Genomic DNA, 23,457 nt, shown 5'->3' on the forward strand with positions numbered 1-23,457 from the left:
GTCACCACTAATCTGGTTGTGCCACAATTCAGTCACCACTAATCTGGTTGTGCCACTATTCAGTCACCACTAATCTGGTTGTGCCACTATTCAGTCACCACTAATCTGGTTGTGCCACTATTCAGTCACCACTAATCTGGTTGTGCCACTATTCAGTCACCACTAATCTGGTTGTGCCACTATTCAGTCACCACTAATCTGGTTGTGCCACTATTCAGTCACCACTAATCTGGTTGTGCCACTATTCAGTCACCACTAATCTGGTTGTGCTACTATCCAGTCACCACTAATCTGGTTGTACCACTATTCAGTCATCACTAATCTGGTTGTGCCACTATTCAGTCACCACTAATCTGGTTGTGCCACTATTCAGTCACCACTAATCTGGTTGTGCTACTATCCAGTCACCACTAATCTGGTTGTGCTACTATCCAGTCACCACTAATCTGGTTGTGCTACTATCCAGTCACCACTAATCTGGTTGTGCCACTATCCAGTCACCACTAATCTGGTTGTGCTACTACTATTCAGTCACCACTAATCTGGTTGTGCCACTATTCAGTCACCACTAATCTGGTTGTGCTACTATCCAGTCATCACTAATCTGGTTGTGCCACTATTCAGTCACCACTAATCTGGTTGTGCCACTATTCAGTCACCACTAATCTGGTTGTGCCACTATTCAGTCACCACTAATCTGGTTGTGCTACTATCCAGTCACCACTAATCTGGTTGTGCTACTATCCAGTCACCACTAATCTGGTAGTTCCATATCAAGTAATAGTGCATCAAAAGTTTCTGTCACTTTTTAAAAAGCTTTCTATGAGATTTTACATTAATGATATACAACATAAAAAAATAAAGTTTTATAATGAAAAGATCAAGCATTTTCCCAAAAAGTTTTTTTACTTTACCATCCAAATAATTTGACCTCAATATTTTTTCCCAATTCCATCGAAACACCACGACCTAGAAGAAAAAAATACCTATACAGTTAATACTGTAAAGCATTTTACTTTTTTGGAAAGATACTGAAATCCTGTCTGATTTAATTTCTAAACAAGTTTAAATCTATTGAATCCCTCTTCTAAAAGTGACGATCTTAGCTTATCTCCCTTGGATTAACATCTCACCACTATGTTACCCACAAAATAACTTCCTCAAAACTATCTACAACTTGTTTTCAAAGACTGTTTTCACTAGCAGAACAATACCTTAACACCCTGGATCAGATCAAATTAAACTAGGATTGATGAAATGATTTTATAGACTAGCTTAATTGAATAGGAGACTCATGAAAAAGTTAATGGCATGATCAAATTTTAATTGATTACTGAATCTTTTAACATTCAAGGTCTTAAAATCTTGGTAGGTTTAATTCCCTGGCTTATAGCTGGTTATGGAAAACCTGTGAGGTCTTGTAGCCTATGATGATGTTAGAAAACTAGCGGCAATATATAGATACTGAAACAGCTAACTTATTGGTAAGATTTATAGCAGTCAAAGATGTACATCCAAACCTGCCTGAGCAACCATCTCTGTATAAGGACTACCTGTTTATTAAGACCATTTTCTTGTAGTCAAAATGACTAATTTAATCTTAATTTTCCCTGCATATAAAGACAACTTGTCTATTAATAACATATATTCTTTATCATTTAATTGAAAGTCTTTATAGACAGGTTGGACTACAATTTTATTTATCATTTATGTCCCTTGGGTATTCTATATATACAGGTTTGCTTGTAAATGATGGTTTTAAAACAGGTCTGACTGAAAATGGTGGTCTTTATATACAGGTTTGACTGTACATGGTGGTCTTTATATACAGGTCTGACTGTACATGGTGGTCTTTATATACAGGTTTGATTGTACATGGTGGTCTTTATATACAGGTTTGACTGTACATGGTGGTCTTTATATACAGGTTTGACTGTACATGGTGGTCTTTATATACAGGTTTGACTGTACATGGTGGTCTTTATAAACAGGTTTGATTGTACATGGTGGTCTTTATATACAGGTTTGACTGTAAATGGTGGTCTTTATAAACAGGTTTGACTGTACATGGTGGTCTTTATATACAGGTTTGACTGTACATGGTGGTCTTTATATACAGGTTTGATTGTACATGGTGGTCTTTATATACAGGTTTGATTGTACATGGTGGTCTTTATATACAGGTTTGACTGTACATGGTGGTCTTTATATACAGGTTTGACTGTACATGGTGGTCTTTATATACAGGTTTGACTGTACATGGTGGTCTTTATATACAGGTTTGATTGTACATGGTCTTTATATACAGGTTTGACTGTACATGGTGGTCTTTATATACAGGTTTGATTGTACATGGTGGTCTTTATATACAGGTTTGACTGTACATGGTGGTCTTTATATACAGGTTTGATTGTACATGGTGGTCTTTATATACAGGTTTGACTGTACATGGTGGTCTTTATATACAGGTTTGATTGTACATGGTGGTCTTTATATACAGGTTTGACTGTAAATGGTGGTCTTTATATACAGGTTTGATTGTACATGATGGTCTTTATAAACAGGTTTGACTGTACATGGTGGTCTTTATAAACAGGTTTGACTGTACTTTGACATTGTATAGAGTTATATAGAGTAAACATTATTGGAATTGGTGACTTAAATGTCATTCCTCTATCACAATAGCAGAGACATGCGAGTTCCAGTTTCTGAGAACAATATGAGAAAGATGAAGGTTACGTGACTGCAAGTTTCTTTAGGCGACTTTGATTTTCCTCTGTGTACAATGAATCCTGGATAGTAGGGACACTTATAGTCCAGAAAACTATTAATCTTGACAGAAATGTCAGGGAACAGATTTGATTTTGGACTTAGTAGAAGGACTTTGGCAGTCCAGAAAATTGGAAATTTGGAGAGCATGGGCTAAGGACTAAAGAGTTTGGATTATTGAGGGCCCACTAAATTTTCCTAAGTTACTTTATTTCAGATTCAATTGAAAGAGGGTATAGAGAATATCTAAAGAGAACACAGAGAATATCTTAAGAGAATACAGAGAATACCTTAAGAGAATACAGAGAATATCTGAACAGAATACAGATAATATCTTAAGAGAATACAGAGAATATCTTAAGAGAATACAGATAATATATTAAGAGAATACAGAGAATATCTTAAGAGAATAAAGAGAATATCTTAAGAATATACAGAGAATATCTTAAGAGAATACAGAGAATATCTTAAGAGAATACAGAGAATATCTTAAGAGAATACAGAGAATATCACGAGAATATAATGAATATCTAAAGAGAATACTGCGAATATCTAAAAGAATAAATAACTTACACTTTAAGAAACTGGAAGCCATGGACACAGACAAGAATGTTTCCAAAGTAGTCCACCTTCAACATGTTACCGTAGTGGGTATCAAACCAAAGGCCCCTGAAACAAATCATAACCAATCATAGTCAAGTTATTAGAGTTCAAATGTTGCACCACAATATAACTTCTCTCAAACTTAACTGAAAAAACAAAGAAGTCAATCTACATTAAAAACTACAATGTAATCAAGAATTTTGATAATCAAAGTTATTCAAGTAATCAATTTTATTTCAATACTGAGCAAGGTAATCCAATGATCCTGTTATTTTTCATTTTTTTAATACTAAATTTGATCAAATTGATGTCAGATTTAACTAATTCACTCCAAAAATAAAGAACAAAGAATTGTTCGTAATGCTTACTGAGATCTCCACTGGATACTTTATAAATATTATTTCATGCCCTTCAGTTGTACCGCTTAACAAATTCAAACCATAACGTACATGTATGTTCTAAATATGTCAAAAACAGATGCCGTCGGTATAATTATCATTGACACAAACTACTTCACAGATTTAATTTTTTTTCCTTTGACAGGTGGTGTAAGACAGTATGCAATCTTATTTCAAACTCAAACCGTCACCAAAACTCACATTACCAGATTTACTAAACAGCTGGAAAATTTCAAATACGTAATTGATATATTCTCATTGGAACAATTTTCATAAACTAACTTCCGATCATTACCATATGAATTTTCCATAACTCAGTTGGAGAACGCATAGGTCAGGATGATAGGGGAGATAGTGGGTACGGCGTAGTGACGCTCCACGTGGGTCCGGAATGCCACATGATTTGTCAGCTTAAACAACGTACCATTAAACACAGACGGAGAACTGTATTAGTTAAAATACAAGGTGAAAAGTTTATATCTAGTCGCAATAGATAATAAATCTCTAATCATACTTCAAATACATGATAAGGCTGAGGTTTGTCTTTAGATAAGTAACATGAAAATGAAATCAGATTGAGGTGGAAGATACTTACGATATATATACATATATACGGTAATGTTGATTTCAATGTTTTATGCACATTATCATTTTAACGATTTAACCTTATATATAATACAGTATGTCTAGATCAATGTTTTTACTTTCATTGATCAGATCAAATTGATGCAAATATATGATATTTGTTTTATATTTTGGTGAAAAATTGAAGATAACCTCTCTTTTTTTAACAAGAGAAAATTTATATTGTTGTCATTTTTTCGAAATAAAAACACTATACAATGTAGCTAGAAATAAACTGATCTATAAATTTAAACAAATAAGAAAATAAATTGATTTACATGAGTTTTGGTCAGACAGTGAACAAACATTATGATTGAATTTTTCTATATTTCACCTGATTTTATAGAGATCACTTGTAACTTTTCGAGATTTCATATTGTTTATGACATGTCAAAGCTAATAGTGCTTTACTAAAATGGTCATGTAAAGATCATTAGGAGAACCACTATGGTTTCCTCTGCGGTTTATTTGTAGATTTTCTTGCCTAACTCTATAATTGTTTAGGGTACTCCCCCTTTGCAGTTACACTTAATACACATGGTGCTTATCCAAAGAAAACGAAAAACTGATAAAATCTTTTTAAAACGCCACACTCCACACTTAACAGGAAGCCAGCGTCTGACGCCACTTTCGCATCAAATAAACATGTTATTTCTAATTTGCTTTCACATGCTATGAGCGTAATGTGAAAGTCGTCAAAATGCCACAAAGCATTTCTGTCCGAAGTCTCCCAGAAAAATTAAATATCCGGCATCTTTTTAAAATTAAATCATAGACTTATACACGCTTACATCCTAAATTAGGCGAGCGTACGCGTACGTACGCCACAATGAGCGGAAGCTATGTGAACTGCCAATTTGCGATATAAGGACTAAAACAGCCACGCTTCTGTCACGGCAAATTTTCCTGAGAAAGTTTTCTCCGGCTTTTGTTCCTGATGGTGTAAATATGTTAGAATTCTACCGAATTACCCCAGATTAATGAGCATAAGTAAGTCCGATTTACTCAACGGAACAGAAAACAGAGAATCACAAATTGGCAAATTTACTACTGCGGGCTTTTCTCAGGGTGTGAGTACGGAGATTAAACATTGAACAAATGGATTCCAGGTGTCTCAGCATCCTGATAGCAAGGAATTAAAACATCAACTTTAAGACTTCCGAAACACAATGATAGCGCAAGAATTGTTTAACTATGCACATGCGATCTAACTTATTAAGCAATTTCGTCAAGGTCTGAACCTAAGCCGTCTTTATTCTGTTTACTCAGTATATTCTTATCACTAATTATAAAATGATTGCAATATTAATCGGAATATCATGGTAGTTTGAAGAAAAAGTACAAATGAGTTGTTTCCTGGCTCTAAATATATATGTATTGAGTTATATTTCAGATCCTGGAGTTTGTTTTTGTAACCTCAGAATTCATTTCTTTGTCCTTAATACAGAGGGGAAAGAAATCAACTCCAAGGCTATGAAAACTGGAGTTGTTTCCTTAATAAGACCATAGAGTTGAAATCTTCGCCCTTAATAGTGATCAATATTTCTTAATCTGAAGTTATTTACTCAGACCATGGAGTTGATTTCCAAACCTTGAAACTGATTCTTAATCTTTTTACCATTTTTTCTATCCCTTGAGTTGATTTTTCATTACCTAATTTGTTTCCTGAAGTTGTTTTCAAAACCAAGAGCTCAATTTCACAATTCTGGAACAATTTTCACGACATGGAGTTGTTATTGACATTCTAGAGTTGTCTTCTGATTTTTCTTTCTGATTCTGTAGTTACTTTACAATCACAGATTTAAAAATACCTAGCGATTGACTTACCTGATAGGAAACGTTGGGTCATATTCAAAGTCACTGATGGCCTCTGGGTAGCCAATCTCTACCAGCCTCTTTTTGAGGAGATCAAACCCCAGAGACTCGTATGCAGGAGACTTGTAGACTGCAAAGAGAAAGAAAAAGTGATGCAATTTTTTACATGGTCAGTATATTTTACCCATGAGCAGCTAGCTAGGGACGTTTTGAAGCAACAGGGGAGATAATCTATATACTCAAATCAAAGTGCTTTGGCTATTCTGCAGTTGTATATTACAGAGTTATCTGTCCTTACTGGTACATGTTCACAAGTGTAACATCATATTTTTCAGAGAAAACGATGTGAATTTTGCTCACAAAATGATGATGTCACAATGAGTACCTAGCAACAAGGGAGGTAACTTTGCAATATATAATTCTTATTGATGGAAATATGCTTAAAATTACAAGTCATATAATTATAGATAAGGTAAAAGAAATCTTTATTTTTTGTATTAGGTAGGATTTAATTTGCTTAGAAGTTTACCTTAAACAGTCAAAATTACAAAATATATTTCATTAAGAAAGCTTCAGGTGAAAATATATGACTTTATCTCAAAAGATTGACATACTAAATTACTTTTCAGCACTTAATGAGACATTGCAGGTGTTTAAAATGTAATTCCTTGATACCTAATCCACAAATCAACTGTGAAGATGATATTCCTGTTTTTTGTGTAATACAATACAAAATTTCTGTTACTAGGGTATATATTTTTTTCTTTTCCAGCGGCACAATGCATGCTCAAAGGAAACTTATTGTCTTTTATTTGAACTTTTAACAAAGACTGGGATTTCATCTCCAATGACTTGAAGCCAGTGTTTTGGGTAGCTCTAGCACTCACTGGAGTGTCGGATTGTCAATAGAGGCGATTGATACCTCCCTATATAATTATACAGGTGTATCGAGGAACTGTCTTCAAGTCAGCTCACCTAACTGTTTGCCTGCTTGTTGATGAAGAGAAATTTAGGGTTCCCTTGGGAACGAGCAGGTAACGTTACCTTTAACGAGCTTTTTCACCTTTCTGTCAATACAGGAGGGACAGGTGTGGGGTTCTACCTGATCTGGGCTAATTTATTTTCAATGTCCCACCCCCCATTCATGTTAACCCCCCTCGGGACTTCCTCTCAATCCCCAAATCCACCCCTCAATCATAGACCGTGAACCAAATCATCCCATAGTTCAGGAAACAGCCTCCTCTTTGTTGATTTTTTTGTACTCTCTTACTTTACTTCATGTTTCTCCTTCCCCTTGTTTGCAGAGAACTTCTTTTAGGAGACAAGGATTTCTTAAAGACTGTCTTTTTAATTACTGAAAGAGGTTTCTATAGCTTTCTGAAGTATTTTAAATGAAGTTTCTGTAAAGTTTACATATGTCTACCAATTGGCACATATGAATTTGTCTAGTCCAAAATAAAAAAAAAATAAAAATATCGTTGTCTGGTAAAAGAAGGCTTGCTTTCCACCATTAACCTTTAACTCCATACCTTGTTTTAATGAACTAGCTCTCTCTCATACCTACAAATTATCATGTTTGTGAATTTGTTATTTTCAAACTCAAAATTTGCAGTAAGGTTACAGAAAACTTTTGCTTAATTTTCCACTCTTAAACGTTTAATTACTAATATTATTTTGTGGCACTGTACAACTAAATTTACTAGATCTTTCATCTTTATATGACACATGTCCTTAAAACATATCAGCAGTTTTTACAGCTCTGACTTGGGACTTCAGCAAGTCTAGTAGGAGATAGATTGATAATAAATTACTTTTAATATCTGTATAACTATCCAGGCGATTTACTTCTCCATTTTCCTCCGTGATGGATGAGATTGATGACAAGGATGATGATGGCAATGATGAGGTCTTTGATACAGAGGACCAAGTTGATGACAGATAGATGATACAGTTACAGATTGGACACTTGTACTGATGTCTCAAAAGATTACGCTGTCATAGGCTTAACGATGGCTGCCAGGCAGGAAATCGGCATTCACTTGTACATATGTTCAGTGACAAGACCCTATAAAATTGTATAGGCTAAAAATGCATACTAATTTTTTTGTAGAATACCATTTTTTTGTAGAATCTATATTTTTATCAAAATCTTTAGGTTTCTGAAAGTATGTGATTTAGTGATGTTAATCTTTCCTGGAACATGAAAATGAAACTGAGACTTTTAATTAGAACAATATTTGATCGGAAAAAAATTCAGATAAATAATCATTTTTGTATTATCTCATCTTAGTTAGATTTTCTCATTAGAATCCTACAGACATACAACAAATTTGTTAGATAGAGACAAAAGTCATCTTGTTTATTTGATTTACAGGTTTTTATTTATTCTGGTGACCAGTGGAGAGTCCATACATTAAAGTACATGTATATCAGATATCGTCTTAAATAAAATTTCAAAATTAACTATTCTTTTTATTTGTTTATAATTTTTATTCCATAATACCCATTTGGAAATTTGGTAAAGAGTTTTCTGGTAAAATAGTTAATCCATTGACACAAGTAGCCTAATGTATATTGAATGTCCACTCCCATCACAGACCATCACTGACCACGTGTCAGAAACCTATTTACACTGTCCACAGATATATAAACAGACTTATCTGGTCAGCGATTAGTTGTATAATGCCTATGTGAACAGTACCTATTCAGGGTCAGTTAAGTGTTTGTGACATAATCTATGTCAATATGATGCTTGAAATCCTGGTGGTCATTTCCTGTACCTGTTTGGAGGCCTGGTCAGTTTTATTACATCTCTAGCCATTAGTATCCTTCAGTGACCCTTTGATGTAGATATCATTGGTCACAAAGTGACCACTCTGGGCGCTGGACAGGAAATGTTCATTTTTCATGCCCCACTTTAAAGATATCACCCCTTCTCTCTTACACAGGAATTTAAACAGATTTGTTTTGAATGGTCATTCTCTTCATGTTCATATGCTTGACTTTTGATCTTAAATAGATACATTCATATCAAATATAAAGGATACGTTAGTTGTAGCTTGACCTCTAACCCCTCATCATGAATTTTATGTCTGTCTTCCATGCTTTTTTTTTTTTACAAATCTCTGTGAAGATGTGACTTTGCTGTAGAATAATGTATTCCACATAGTTTTTATTTCATTTTTATGGCGTTGTTTCTTGTCTGAATCATATGTTTTAAACATGTCTTTGAAGATGAAGATCTGCCAAGTAAAAAGTACATTTCGTATAAAATAAACTCTAACCTAAAATTTATAACATCTCAAGTGCATTTTGATCCATGCATGTGAAGGAGAGGGCCATTAAAACTCTGCAGTACACTTTACAAAGTACCAGACAGACCTTATTGGATTTGGAATAGAACATATAATGTACTGAATAAAACTTGGTTTTCAGGGTCAACTGCTGGAATATCTATTTCAATGACCACAGGAGCATACATTATTTCATCTGATCATCATTGCATGGTGAAACTCAGTTCAACCACAATTTGTAAACTTCATATATACTGCCATCATACTAGAATTGTAATTGTAACAGTAATATCACAACACTATGCAGTACATGCTGGAATCATGCTTCTACTTTATCCAAATTGATAGAGCATGGTTGCAGCAGATGCTCTTATGAAGCATGGTGAATGGTTGCAGCAGATATGCTCTAATGAAGCATAGTGATATGGCATTGCAGTATATGCTGCATTGATGCTTTTATTTTATCCAAATTGATAGAGCATGGTTGCAGCATATGCTCTAATGAAGCATGGTGATATGGCATTGCAGTATATGCTGTATTGATGCTTCTATTTTATCCAAAATAGAGCATCATTGCAGCTTGTGGTGTAATGAAGCATGGTGATATGGCATTGCAGTATATGCTGTATTTGTACTCCTATTTTATCTGAATGGATAGCATGTGGTTGCAGCATATGCTGTAATGAGGTTTAGCAATATGCTGCATTAATTATATAATTGCAGCATATGCTGCATACATGTGCATGCCTTAAAGCCAGCAACATTATGACAGCATATATACAGCAGCATAGTTTCATGTTGAAACTTGGTAATGGTTCAACTTATACTGTCATCAAATTTGAACAGTATACAATGTTGCTATGGGGTCAACTTTTTAAAATCAAGCCTTATATTCTTTAATCTTGTACTGCAAAACATGAAACAGGAATGATACATGATAATTAGCTTCTTCAAAAACCAACTTCCTTCTGTTTGATATAAATTTTATTTCTGGCCTCAACACAACATTTTAATTGCTATGTCATTTTTATCTGGGCTTAATTGTGGATTTGATGGGTAACACATTGAAAAACAAGAACACATGTGCCACAGCTGTTGAAAAAAACCCACACCTACCGAAGTTGTTAAAGCATGGTTGTTCTGGTAGACTTTTTCTGTGGTTTAATTGCACATTTCATCATTTTTTGTCACAAAAATTTATTTCCATTTTCAATATAAAAGTTTTTTTCAGTATCTAACAACAAAAGAAAATGGGTTTTCTTTATCAACTAAACATTATAACAAAATATCAAGTAAAAAGTATTCTGGGATTTATCAAGCATAAGCCTTAAACAACGGAAAGGTTTCTTTTTAGAAATGTGATATTTTGAAAATTAAAAGAAATTCATTTCAGTGATATAGACAATGAAGGACAAGATCAGATAAACTTTAATGACATTGAAATTTAAAATTATTTTCAGGTTTGGATAGGATTTTAATCAATTTCTGGATAATGCATGCATAACCATGCTTTAGATGTGAGATCTTACTTTATCAGTGTAGGGAGTCTGGCCAACACCTTCGGGATGTGATTTATGATGACAGGGGGTAATAGTGGGTAGTTCCCTTCCAATTATCTCCCCTTATGCAACCACACAAGGGAGGGATTAAGTTGTCAATTAGAATAATCACAGGTCGATTTACTTCTTCTTTGACCCTACTTAGCTTGTTACCATGGCAACCTGATACTGACATCAAACAAGTCGGTCCCTAGGAAACAGCCATGCATGTAAATCTGCATACTTTAAGGTCAAATGAATGTCAGCTCCATGGTTTACATCTTTATTCTTTGTTTCAAAAGCAAAATTTAAAAGAAATGACTGAGTTGAATCTGTCAAAAATATTTTCTATCAAAGTTGCTTAACAGTTGCAGTTGTACGACACTAGTCTTCAAAATTTCAAATGAGATATCTGTGTTAAAATCAAGCCAAAGTCTGCTCATGTTTGGTTTCAAGTTTGAAGAATATAACCTTTGACGAATTCTATATTTAATTTAAATTAAAATTAAAGCAATAAATGTGCATCATCAAATTCAGCATGCTGAGGAATGAGAACAATTTTTTTGAGGTCTGTTTTCGAAAAATGCAGGTCACAGTAATCAAAATTGGTATGTACTTGTGTACAAGCTGTGAGTGTCAAATTCTTTTGAAAAGAAGGTTATAATAACATAGCATACACCCTTAAGTCATCATTAAATTTTTTACAATTTACACATGTATCATTATCACAGTCTCCTTAAAGTACACAAAATGACAATTTCAAAAATTCCAAAATCAAAGACCAGAGCAAGTGGGGAAGTTGACCTGAAGGTACTTGAATCAATGGTTATTTCTAATTAAATTTCTGTTTATCATATTGGATCAAAAAGCGGTTTTTGAAGTTTAAAACTTGCACTTGAACAACAAAAACTGCACTATAACAGTCTACATCCAAATGACCGAAATTTACAACATGTTCTCCGTAATGTGTATCCGCAGTTTTGCAGGAAGACTTAAAACCTATTTTTTAGTGAAAAATAGTTTTTTGGAGTGTGCGTAAATGTTTTTTTTTTTCACTAACAGCTGACAACTCTTCAGAGTCAGTGTATACTTAAGAAAATCCTGTTTTTCCTCAAGCCCATAGCGTAATTACTTCAAGACGACATCAGCAAAAGATCATACTACCGAATTCCAAATATATTTGACCAATAAGAACGCCTGTTTGTTTGGACTTGGCTTTTTGAATGCCAAGTGTTGTGTACGTATGTACGTATGCGTAAGAAAAGAGAGTGGTTGTTTCGCTCTATAATACGATGACGATAATGATGATTATGGTTATTGTTTTGTACTGCTCGAACAAGCCCCATCTATACATTATCATCTGTAAAGCCATGCACTTCATCTTCTTTTTTATTTTTCCAGACATAAACTTTTTCATTTGTGAGTAACACAAATATATAAGATATTTTATAGAAAGAGCTATTCCCATTACACAAAGTGCACTCTCTTTTATTTCATTTTCATGTTTTGCTATAAGATAGTATTTATTTTGGGAACATACATGCAAAAACATGTGTATATATAATATACAACCTCACCAATCTCCTTTTGCTTAAAATTGGAAAGTTTTTCACAACAATGACCAGTGTCAAAATGCTCTTCTTCATTTTAAGAATACTGAGGCATTATGTTGTAAGACTCCCCGTCATGTATTATTCTTAAAAATAAAAAAAATGAAATGCTGCTTAAAGATGCTCCACCGCTGACAAATGGTATATTTTCACTATCAAAAACACGAGCAGATGATTTAGTATTTTTCTTCAGTTACAAAAGTTACTTACTTTACACCATTACCACCATTGAACAGTTTGAGCTTCTAATTTCACTTCAAGTTAAAGTTACAAAAAATAATTAATTGCATCCCAAAAAAATTCCGTGGCACTATATCCTATATGGAATTAAGTACTGATTGCGCATGCACCAAAGGCAAAATAAATTATTTTATAATATTTTTTGTGTTAATTAGACATATATATTTAAGGATTGATTGTCAATTTTGTTGCTTGCATTGACTGATGAAGAAAGTTAATCTCGTGCAAATGAAGTGAACTGCGAAGCAGTTCATGTAACATTTGCACGAGATTAACTTTCTTCATCAGTCAATGCAAGCAACAAAATTGATAATCAATCCTTATATTTACATTAACCAATTTAAAAATTCCGCTGTTAAAAAAAGTCAAATTATATGTGTTCGGTATAAGATTATTATACAATTTTGCAACATTGTACCAGTTATCGTACATGTATGTACAGCTACGGAACAGCCGCCAGTCAGTTCTTCTCGTCACCAAGGCAACAAAAAATGTAGTTCCGAAAATAACTTCATTCTTTGTGCGTTGTTACGATAAAAAACGGAGATTTTGAAATATTGTTTTTATATTCAAGAATTAATGGCTTAAATTTTTCATAAAACATTATTATGTAGCTTCAAATACAAAAATTGCTGCGCAGTACTAGCAGTGCAGTCAATGTGTAATCCGGTCGCTCGATTGAGCAGGGGTCCGGTTTCGAAGAAAATGACGATTGTGGTGAAAATGCTGAATAGTTGGTATCTAAACATAATCAAACCTTTTAAAACTCAATTATAATTGTTATGGAATTAACTGAATGTTGTATTTCCGTCTGATAATTATTTGTAGCTGACATTTAAATATGTATTAACTAAACCTGTTGTGAAATCCAACCCCTGTGTCTGTAGTATGTGATGCAGTCCAATAATCATGCTTCCGGGGCTCAATAAAACGTGTTAAAATGCGGGACTTAGTCGCAGATCACTGGAAGACTTCTGTGTTATTCTTGAAATGTGATAACTTCTCTGTCTACTGGAGTTTGGGGATTAAAATTCGGTATAAAGTAAGTAGAGAAACATCGATTTGAAAAGTTGGCGGTTTCCAACGACCCTCCAATGCCGTGGATTTTGACACTCACAGAATCGTTTCGTTAGGCTTAATGTCACTGAAATTAGCCTGTTTGCTATTTGAGCGTATTTTCATGGAATCTATCGTTTCTAAGCTTACATGTATGACACCGTTTCACATATATTGTACACATTAAACTATTTGCGTTCGATTATGCCTACTAGGCTATGCGATGAGTGGTGAACCTCACTGCGTTCGGTCCTAACATGACGCTAACCCAAATTACACTTTTTGAAGATAACATTGTTAAAATTTTCTTACGTGTGCTTGAATTAAGATATCTCTCTAAACATTAAACAAATAAATGCTTTTAGTTTTAATTTCATGCTTTGTTTACTTGTCAGCAGTGCATATATTTATAGGCCTAAATAGAGAGCTTTGAAGCATCCCCGGTTCAGGCTATGCTCAGCATTTTTTTACCTAGGCTTGAGCCTAATTCAGTGTGTCATCAAAATACGTGTAAAATATCTCTAGGCGACTATAATATTATATTACTGACAATTTCTAATATCACTTTATCAAGCATTCTTGTCTGTGTTTCTAAATGTACAACGATAGGCCTAGGCCACATCGCAGAAAGTTCGTTCAAAACTGAAGCGGCGTAAAACTACAATGTAGGTCAAAATGTAAACAATGTCAAAATGTATTCTCACGCCGGTCAGAGGTCAGCACGTGACCAAGCATCTTCATTGGGAAATGAAGTGATCGGAGTTTACTAGTTTCATTGAGGCGGAGCGAAGTGAAAATGTAAATATATATATTATATATGCACGATTAAACACCAATTATTGTTCAAGTGATTAATATCATTTATGCTCTGTCAGCGGTGGAGCATCTTCAAAAGAATCAAATTTGGACTAAATTTTCACAAAATTAATGCACAGAGTAATTCAGTTAATGAATTTGCAAAAGCATCAAATAGAGACACCTACAGAGTTTTCATAGCTTTAATTAGAGTAAAGTGAACTTGAGTAAGGAGGGGTGTGTGTTGGGTCGAATTTGGTATGATCACTTTATCAACATCATAAAAGTCACTGTCAAAGCCAAATCTACCTTACATTAATGTAATTATAATGCATACAGGTAATGTAATTATAATGCATACAGGTAATTAATGTAATTATAATGCATACAGGTAATGTAATTATAATGCATACAGGTAAAAATGTATATTAATGATATATAGACTCAGTTTAAGGATCCAGAGAATTTAGAAATGTACTTTTCAATGTTGATATACTGCCAACTATCTGAGAAAGAACATGCTATTACTATCCCAAAACTATTTTTTCTAGTCTTTTCAGATTTGTGTCTTGGTCAATTAGATTTTTGACAGACATGTGCAGGGTCAAGGTGGCCTAGACTTTTAAGCCACTGCACATTAACCTTTTACTAACAATGGACCTGAGGTGGAAAAACAACCAAAACAATATGAATTCTATGATTCTTAAGTGATTTTGACAAGAAAAACATTTCTCTAACTAACGGCAAACTGCTAATGGTGGTCATGGAGCCCTGCTTCAATTACACGGCCCATAGAGAGGTGTTTTGGACAGGTCAGTGTTAATTTGGCTTGACCAGTGGCTAGCCGACACAGGCATGGTCAGTTTACCCTGTCAGGATCCAGCCTGGATGAAATTACAGACACAAAAGTGTTCAACCTTGACAATTCAGTTTTGCTATTGAATTTTGCATAGGTGCATTGAATAGAATAATTCCAGCAGCTTAATCCACATAGAAAATTTAACTTTTCAAATTTGACCTCTAATCTGGACCGATCTATCTATCAATAGACTCTCAAACAGTTGTATTGATTGATTTAAAGGTCACTGCATGAATTCTCAAAACTGACCAATATATATTTTTAATTTTTGAATAAGGTTAATTAAAATACACTTGTTCTTTTAAATCATAGTTTACATCTTGAAGACTTCAAGAGTTTAAATCTCATGTGGCCAGCAGTTGCCAGATACTGACTGCTGGTTGGTGTTTTTTCTCCGGGTACTCCAACTTTCTTCCACCAACTAAACCTGACCCTGGCTAATAGAAACAAACTTTAAAGAAATATTGAAGAAGGAAAAGGGAAGAGAGACTAACAAAGCTAGAATATGGTTAGATCCTACATGCCTCTACCTGTCTAACACAACAAAGCTAGAATATGGTTAGATCCTACATGCCTCTGTCCGACACCTGTCTGTTTTTATTCTCTGTTTACAGCCAGTGAATTAAGACCTTGCAGAGCAGTTGTAAATCCTAACACATGGAAACCGTTTTCCTCGACTCCCAGCGTCTATCTGATGCTGGTCTGTCCCGATAAATCATGACATGTCCGTTTCCATGTTTTTTAATACCTCCATCTATCGCCATAGTGACACGAACCTACCAATATCTACTGTAGCAGCCAATTAACTTCTACTGACAGACTGGACAACTCAATTCACACTGAACGGCCCAGTCACTTTCTCCTGTATAGTTTTGGTGCATCGCAAGAGATTCCAGAAAAAGGAGAAATTCCATCAAATCACACATGATTTGCTGCATCCATCAGTAGGACAATTTACGTGTAGTGAAAGTCTTTGTTTGACTTACAGTAATTATGACCCAGAGGAAAAAATGGTCTAATGTTACCTAGGATATCTTTACAGACTTTAACTTCCCTAAAAAAGGTGACTGAGACACATCTTAAGACACCAATTATCCCTATAGTCAGATTAGACACCTCTAAAGACACCATGTAACCATCACTAAAGCAGGTGACTGAGACACATCTTAAGACACCAATTATCCCTATAGCCAGATTAGACACCTCTAAAGACACCATGCAACCATCACTAAAGCTATTGAAGACACCATTTAAGATATCAACCATCCCTACATCTACTGAACTACCTGGTACTATACGTTGATCCAGCCAGCTGCGATGTACCTCTCAGAGAGACCTAGAACACCTTTAGGAGATCCTCCCCCCTATTTTACAACACTGAATCAGTCATTTACACAATCATGGGTGATAATAGACTGATAATACAATGATACACAATTACTCATCAGGCCGTAATTGTCACCTTCTCTGACTTTGATCAGACAATAAACAATAAACAACTAATCACCATGGCGATGACACTGATATCATTATCAGCCTCAGTAGCAGACAATGCACCAGAGAGGAGGGTGCAGTAAGGTAACAACACAGATTTTTTGATAAGGTGGGATTGCTTTCTCACTCATTCTTGGAAGAAAGCCATCCTACTTGTCAATGTATTTAGGCCCTAACGAAGGTGTGTGGTGATAGAATAACTCTATGTAATAACCTGTTATATATCCCCGCTTTGTAGATATAGAGGCCAACGAAATGAAATATGACAAGGTGATATGTTTTCTTGATATAATTATTTGCAAAGACTCCACATATTATGACATAATTTCCATGAATTAACCTCCTATTATCTCCCCTTTCTTAATGGTAGAGGCTAACAAAACGTTTAACATGAAAGGTATTTGTGATGAGTCAAAGTTTTCGACTCTCTTACCTTTTCCCTCTTTTCTTGTAGTTACCTCCTATAAAATTGAGACAAACTGCTATAAAAAAGGTGTTTTTTCTTAATTGCCAATATAACTACAAGAAATAAGATTTAAATCTGAAAATCACATAATCTTTTTAGTTTTATTTACTGAAGTATCTGAACCTTGATCTAAATATGAGTTAATCTCACAGATAAAATCTGTTTCATGTAAACATATCAATGTATACATAGCTAGTTGTAGACATTAGTGAGACTTCTTCATGCTGACAAATTTCTCCCGAAATTAAAGGGGCAATTATTGTTTAAATTGCATCTGGAATAGGGTAGAGGTGGTCGAGTGGTTATATAGGATTTTCTGACATATTACCACAATTTTTCTTATTTAAAACCATGAATTGAAACAAAGTATGCAGGTAAAAGAATATCACGTTTTACTGCACATTAGACATTTTCTGTTATCTTTCAATAATGATACATTCTGAATGACATTCTGAAATTTGAACATCTGAACAAGATCATGCTACAACCTAAGATTATATCCTCAATTTGTCTGACTTCTTAATTTACTCAATAATACAGGCCTAGCGGCATTAGTAAATGTGAGAGTGGGAGAGATATTTTCATAGGGAAATTCTGGGAGGGGGTGGGGTTAACTCCTAGGAGAGGGATTAAGGTGGATAAGGGTTGAGGCGATAACAAGTTTATCTCCTTGATACATACTTTATCTGATAAAACCCTCTTTAGTTTAACTTACCACAGAGTAATTACTGCATGCTCCCCTGATGCAGACAGAGATAAGGGATGCTCCCCCTCTGATAGACACAAAAACGTCTGTACCCATCATTCTCCTGACTGTTATTGTTTATTACAACAACAATAAACATTCTTAATGAACCTATAAACAACAGAGATTGTCATCTGTTGTTTCTGTTGAAGAATAAAAAGATTTGCTGAAAAACTAATTATAACAGATTGTAACCCGTTGTGTCCATCCTTCTAGTTCGTGAAAAAAAAAGGTTTAAAGAAACACAATGTATAATTTCTGAGAAGGAAGAGGAGGAGGAGGACAAGGGAGGACACAGGAGAATGGAATAGAGGAGGAGGATGAAGTAGAAAGGAGGAGGAGGAAGTGGAAAAGAAGGATGAGGAGAAATTAAGAAGAAGGAAGAGGGATGAGGAGATGGAAGTGGGAGAAGTGGAATAGGAAAAAGTAAAACAGCAAAAGGAGGAGGAGGAGGAGGAGGAGGAGGAGGGAGAATAAAGAAGTGGAAGAGGAAGAGGAGGTAGGATGAGGAGGGAGACTGAGGAAGTGGAGAAAGTGAAAGAGAGGAGGAAGGCGGAGGATAAGGGAGGAGGAGGAAGTTGAAGAAGAGAAAGTGAAAGAGGAGGAAGAGGGAGGAGGACGAGGAAGGATCAGGAAATGGAAGGAGAGGAGGAGGGGAGGAGGAGGAGGGAGAATGAGGAAGTGGAGAAAGTGAAAGAGGAGGAGGAAGGCGGAGGATGAGGGAGGAGGAGGAAGTTGAAGAAGAGAAAGTGAAAACGGAGGAGGAGGGACAGAAGGATGAGGAAGGATCAGGAAAATAAAGAGGAAGGAGGAGGAGGAGGGAGAATGAGGAAGTGGAGAAAGTGAAAGAGGAGGAGGAAGTCAGAGGCTGAGGGAAGAGGAGGAAGTTGAAGAGGAGAAAGTGAAAGCGGAGGATGGAGGGACAGAAGGATGAGGAAGGATCAGGAAATGGAAGAGGAAGAGGAGGGAGGAGGAGGAGGGGGAACGAGGAAGTGGAGAAAGTGAAAGTAGAAGAGGAAGGCGGAGGATGAGGAAGGATCAGGAAGTTAAAGAGGAGAAAGTTAAAGAGGAGAAAGTGAAAGAGGAAGAGGAGGAAGGAGAATGAAGAAATGAAAGAGGAAAATATGTGGAGAAGGAAGGAGTAGGAAGGAAGAGATGAGGCTGCAAAAATTGATGTTGAGTTGATAAATGGGACAAAACAATAAGTTTAAACCAAAACAGAATATATATGGTATGTACTACAGATGATGTCTAAGTATGAGAAATTGTGCTGATAGAAAAATCTTTGGAAACCCAACCTTGGACATATAGATATCAAGGCCTCATTCAAAACCACAACAATTTCAATTTGTCATCATAAGATACCGTAGATGTATTTATATTTTTGTCTGCAATTTTGAAAATATTTCATGAATTCTGATTATCACCGTAGGGCGTTATAATGACAGAAGTCATACAGAAATGTGCATTTCTCTAGAGATTAAAACTTATATATGTATAATACTGAAGAAGCCGTTTTAAAAACCATCTCAATGTAGAGAATGTCCATTACATATGGTAGCAATATCAGTGTACCACCCAAAGACAGCAGCACAGTGTAGTGTTTGTTATAGCCAGGAAAGGCCATTACCCAGTAGGGGATTCAGGAGGGTTTGACAGGGAGGGACGGGGTGTTTCAATGTTTTTTTAGCTGTCTAAATAATACAAAGGTCCAAAAGACCTGTTCCATCCCTAAACACAAATCATTTACCATATGGGAACATTTGATATCCCAAAGTTTCATCCCAGAGTTGAATGTCCAGGATACAAGTTCAGGTTTGTTTATTTTTTTCTTGTTATAATTAAAGCTCACCAAACTACTAACAGAGCTAGATTTGGATTGTGGTCTTTTAACGGGAAAAATGGTTCTAAAGAATCAAACCTAGACTGGACTGATGAAACAATGATTAGATGGCTGTGTTCCTTTGGTTTTGTTTTTATCAATTTAGCTAAGAGATGGAGAAAAGCTGGAGTACCCAGAGGAAAACCTACTACATACATTCACAATGTAGTATCCATCAAATGAGTATTCCATCCCTGAAAATTTATAATGAACTGTTCTAGCTTTAGGTATAGAAGAGTTCAAATGTGACTTCAGGGGTGAATGAGTTCAGTAGTTATATGTGTCAGGACACCTTATAACCATTTGATAACTTCGGCCAACAGTTCAAGAATCTGTTTTAAGTCTGAGGTTCAAGGCCAAAGTCTATAGATGGTCTAGCCTGAGTCTATAGATGGTCTAACCTGAGTCTATAAATGGTCTAGCCTGAGTCTATAGATGGTCTAGGCTGAGACTATAGATGGTCTTACCTGAGTCTATAGATAGTCTAGCCGAAGTCTATAGATAGTTAAACCTGAGTCTATAGATGGTCTAACCTAAGTCTATAGATGGTCTAACCTGAGTCTATATATGGTCTAACCTGAGTCTGTAGATGGTCTAACCTGAGTCTATACATGGTCTAGCCTGAGTCTATAGATGGTCCAGCCTCAGTCTATAGTCATGGTCTAACCAGAGTCTATAGATGGTCTAACCTAGATTTCCTGTTATAAAAGATTATGAAGAGTTGCCTTAAACAACACAATTACCAAATTTTCAACATTCCTGATAGCTGAACCATGTTTGTTTCTATCCCAGAAGGCTATCAATGAAGAGAGTGTTGTACATTAATTTGTTATACTACAGAATGCTTCAGTTCTTTGACTGTTTCTGAGAGAATCCTTCTTGTATAAACAGGAGGAATTACTTCACATCTCGAGTGTGTTCACCAAGGTGTACATGTATAATTTGAAGGAAACATTTTCAGAGGGGCAGTAATTCAATAGGGGATGTCTTTGGTGCTTCTAAGGACCAAGGCAGACATTTCAAATGAAACAGATTTCAGCACAAGTAATATCAAATAACTTCAGCATCCATGTTGAAATTCTTCACATATCTGGTTTTTTTTATATATAAAGGATTGGTAAGAATGTTGTTTAAACAATTAATTAAAAGAAAACAATGGCCAGACTAAAATAGAATGCCTGAAATGATAATACATGTATATGTATACATCCATTGTAATTGGCCACCAATTAAAATTACTTTATAGTTTACAAACTCATAAATACTTTTATGGAACCAAAGAAATAACTTTTCAAACATATCTTACCTATATAAACTAACATTGATATGTTCAGAAGTAATGTATTTCTTGTAATACGTACATTGTACTCCTTTTTTGATAAAAAATATACAAAGAATAAATCACATTAATTGAACTTCAATACATAAAAAATAAATTGATAAAAAAACAGTTATCTACACTAAGATTCATCAAAAAATTATCAGAAGGCTATTTTTCTCCAATTGTCGTGTCTGGCGAATGATTTCATCAGAAAACCGTCAACGTTACGCTTGGCCAGAATTTGAGCGTAGTAAGAACAGCCATTGGGCTGCCGTGATTAGCCGTAACATGAGGGAACCAACTGTTCGACGGATACTACTTGCGTAAATCTACTTAATGCTTCAATTCCTGCATAAATGTTTTCATCTGCGTAAAAAGGCCAAACAAACAGAACAACAGTAATGTTTGTTTACAGAGAAATATAATAAGTTTTCAGTAAGAAAAAGGAAAAAGTATGTTTTACCAGGGATAATATTAAAAATATATAAGCATAATATTAATGAAATTTGACATAATTATTCAAACGTGATATTTTCATAGTGTTGTCTTATTTTCATAACCTGATAGCACTATCCAACACCATCTAAAACACCATGACCAAAGTATTTGTAAGATTCACAGAAAGAGGCCATTAAATCTACAAACTGAAAAGCGTACAGAAGTGGAACATCTGGAATCTCTTGTGATCAACTCAAAAACTGCCTTTTCTGTTTTATCCAATCTTTAGATTTTTTTTTGGTTATTTAAAGACTTACTACCAAATACACTGTACTATACGTTTTTCCATGTCTGAGGGAAAGCACCAACTGGGTCTGTATATATATTCTTTTCATCTTTTTTCTTTTATTTTTCCATTTTTTTTTTTAAATTTCTCTTTAAGTGTTACTACCAAATACTACATTTCCATAACTAGTTTGCTTATGGAAAGTCCCAAACTAGGTCATTTATTTTTTTTAATTCTAATTTTAAATTTATCTTAATGCTAACTTTCCTTAAATTGTATGTCTATGGGATTTCCATACTTTTATTATTGCATTTTCAAGTCTAAACCAATTTCTTTCAAATAAGCCAAGGCAAATTCCAATTTAAACTAAATGTATATTTATTTCATTTGTTTCTATCAAATCTTCAAATATTTCATCTTTCTTAGAAGTCTTACTAACAAATACCAAGTTTCCCTAATTTGTCTGGCCTTGGAAAGTCCCAGAAAGGTCATACTATGTACCGGTATTATAGTAATATTTACAAACCATGCGATACCAAACATTGCAGAAAACACATTTTGCCCTCACTAAACACAACAGCTGCCGGGCATCAGTAAGGATAGGAAGTCCGTTCCTTACTTAATTACGCAGCAATGAAGTTGTCGACATCACTGTCTTCATCCAACCTAAATCATCAAAAGCCATACTCAAAAAAATAATTGAAAAACCATCCTGGGCTCATTGCTCAATATCATCACAAACTATGGGATTGGCCAATGCATAGTAAAACAAACATCTCTTAATGTTATTTTCATGTGTTAGTAAAGTGGTTTTAAGCTTTGCTTATTTTTTTAGGTGATTGTTGTTGCTCCTCAATCTCAATGAATATCATGATTTTTTTTTTGTATTTTTGTTGTTGTTGTGATATCTAGATTGCCTTTGTAATTTTAACAGGCTCTACTATCTGAGGAAGTTATAGATCTAACTGTAATAAATCAGACAACCATAGGAAGAGAGCAAGGTTGATAGAACCAGGTGTTCCTAAAGCATAAGTGTATTATTCTTTACAACACCAGACAATTCTGGATCACTTTCAAATCTTACTGATACCTTACATTCATTTTGCTTCGTTTGTTCAATCCTGATCATCAGCAGTGGATAAACCCATAAAAATTGAAGAACAGTAAACAACACAAGATACAATGTGGGTATCCGAAAAAGATCCTGATGATTGAAACACCTGAA

The 23,457-nt window shown here is 34.8% G+C and overlaps 1 protein-coding gene across 1 annotated transcript in view; it reads right to left on the reverse strand.

Annotated features, from left to right (window-relative positions):
* The window catches only part of LOC138335214 (cytosolic purine 5'-nucleotidase-like), an 88,629-nt gene that overhangs the window by 32,400 nt on the left and 32,772 nt on the right, over positions 1-23,457 (reverse strand). Inside the window, exons 4-6 of the mRNA XM_069284194.1 lie at positions 6,222-6,339; positions 3,343-3,438; positions 915-969 (exon numbers count right to left, since the gene is read on the reverse strand). Of these exons, the coding sequence (XP_069140295.1) occupies positions 933-969; positions 3,343-3,438; positions 6,222-6,339 (251 nt within the window). The 3' untranslated portion in view covers positions 915-932. The remainder of the gene's footprint in view (positions 1-914; positions 970-3,342; positions 3,439-6,221; positions 6,340-23,457) is intronic.

The sequence above is a fragment of the Argopecten irradians genome, chromosome 11 (genome assembly GCF_041381155.1).
Source record: "Argopecten irradians isolate NY chromosome 11, Ai_NY, whole genome shotgun sequence".
In the NCBI taxonomy this organism is placed as follows: domain Eukaryota; kingdom Metazoa; phylum Mollusca; class Bivalvia; order Pectinida; family Pectinidae; genus Argopecten; species Argopecten irradians.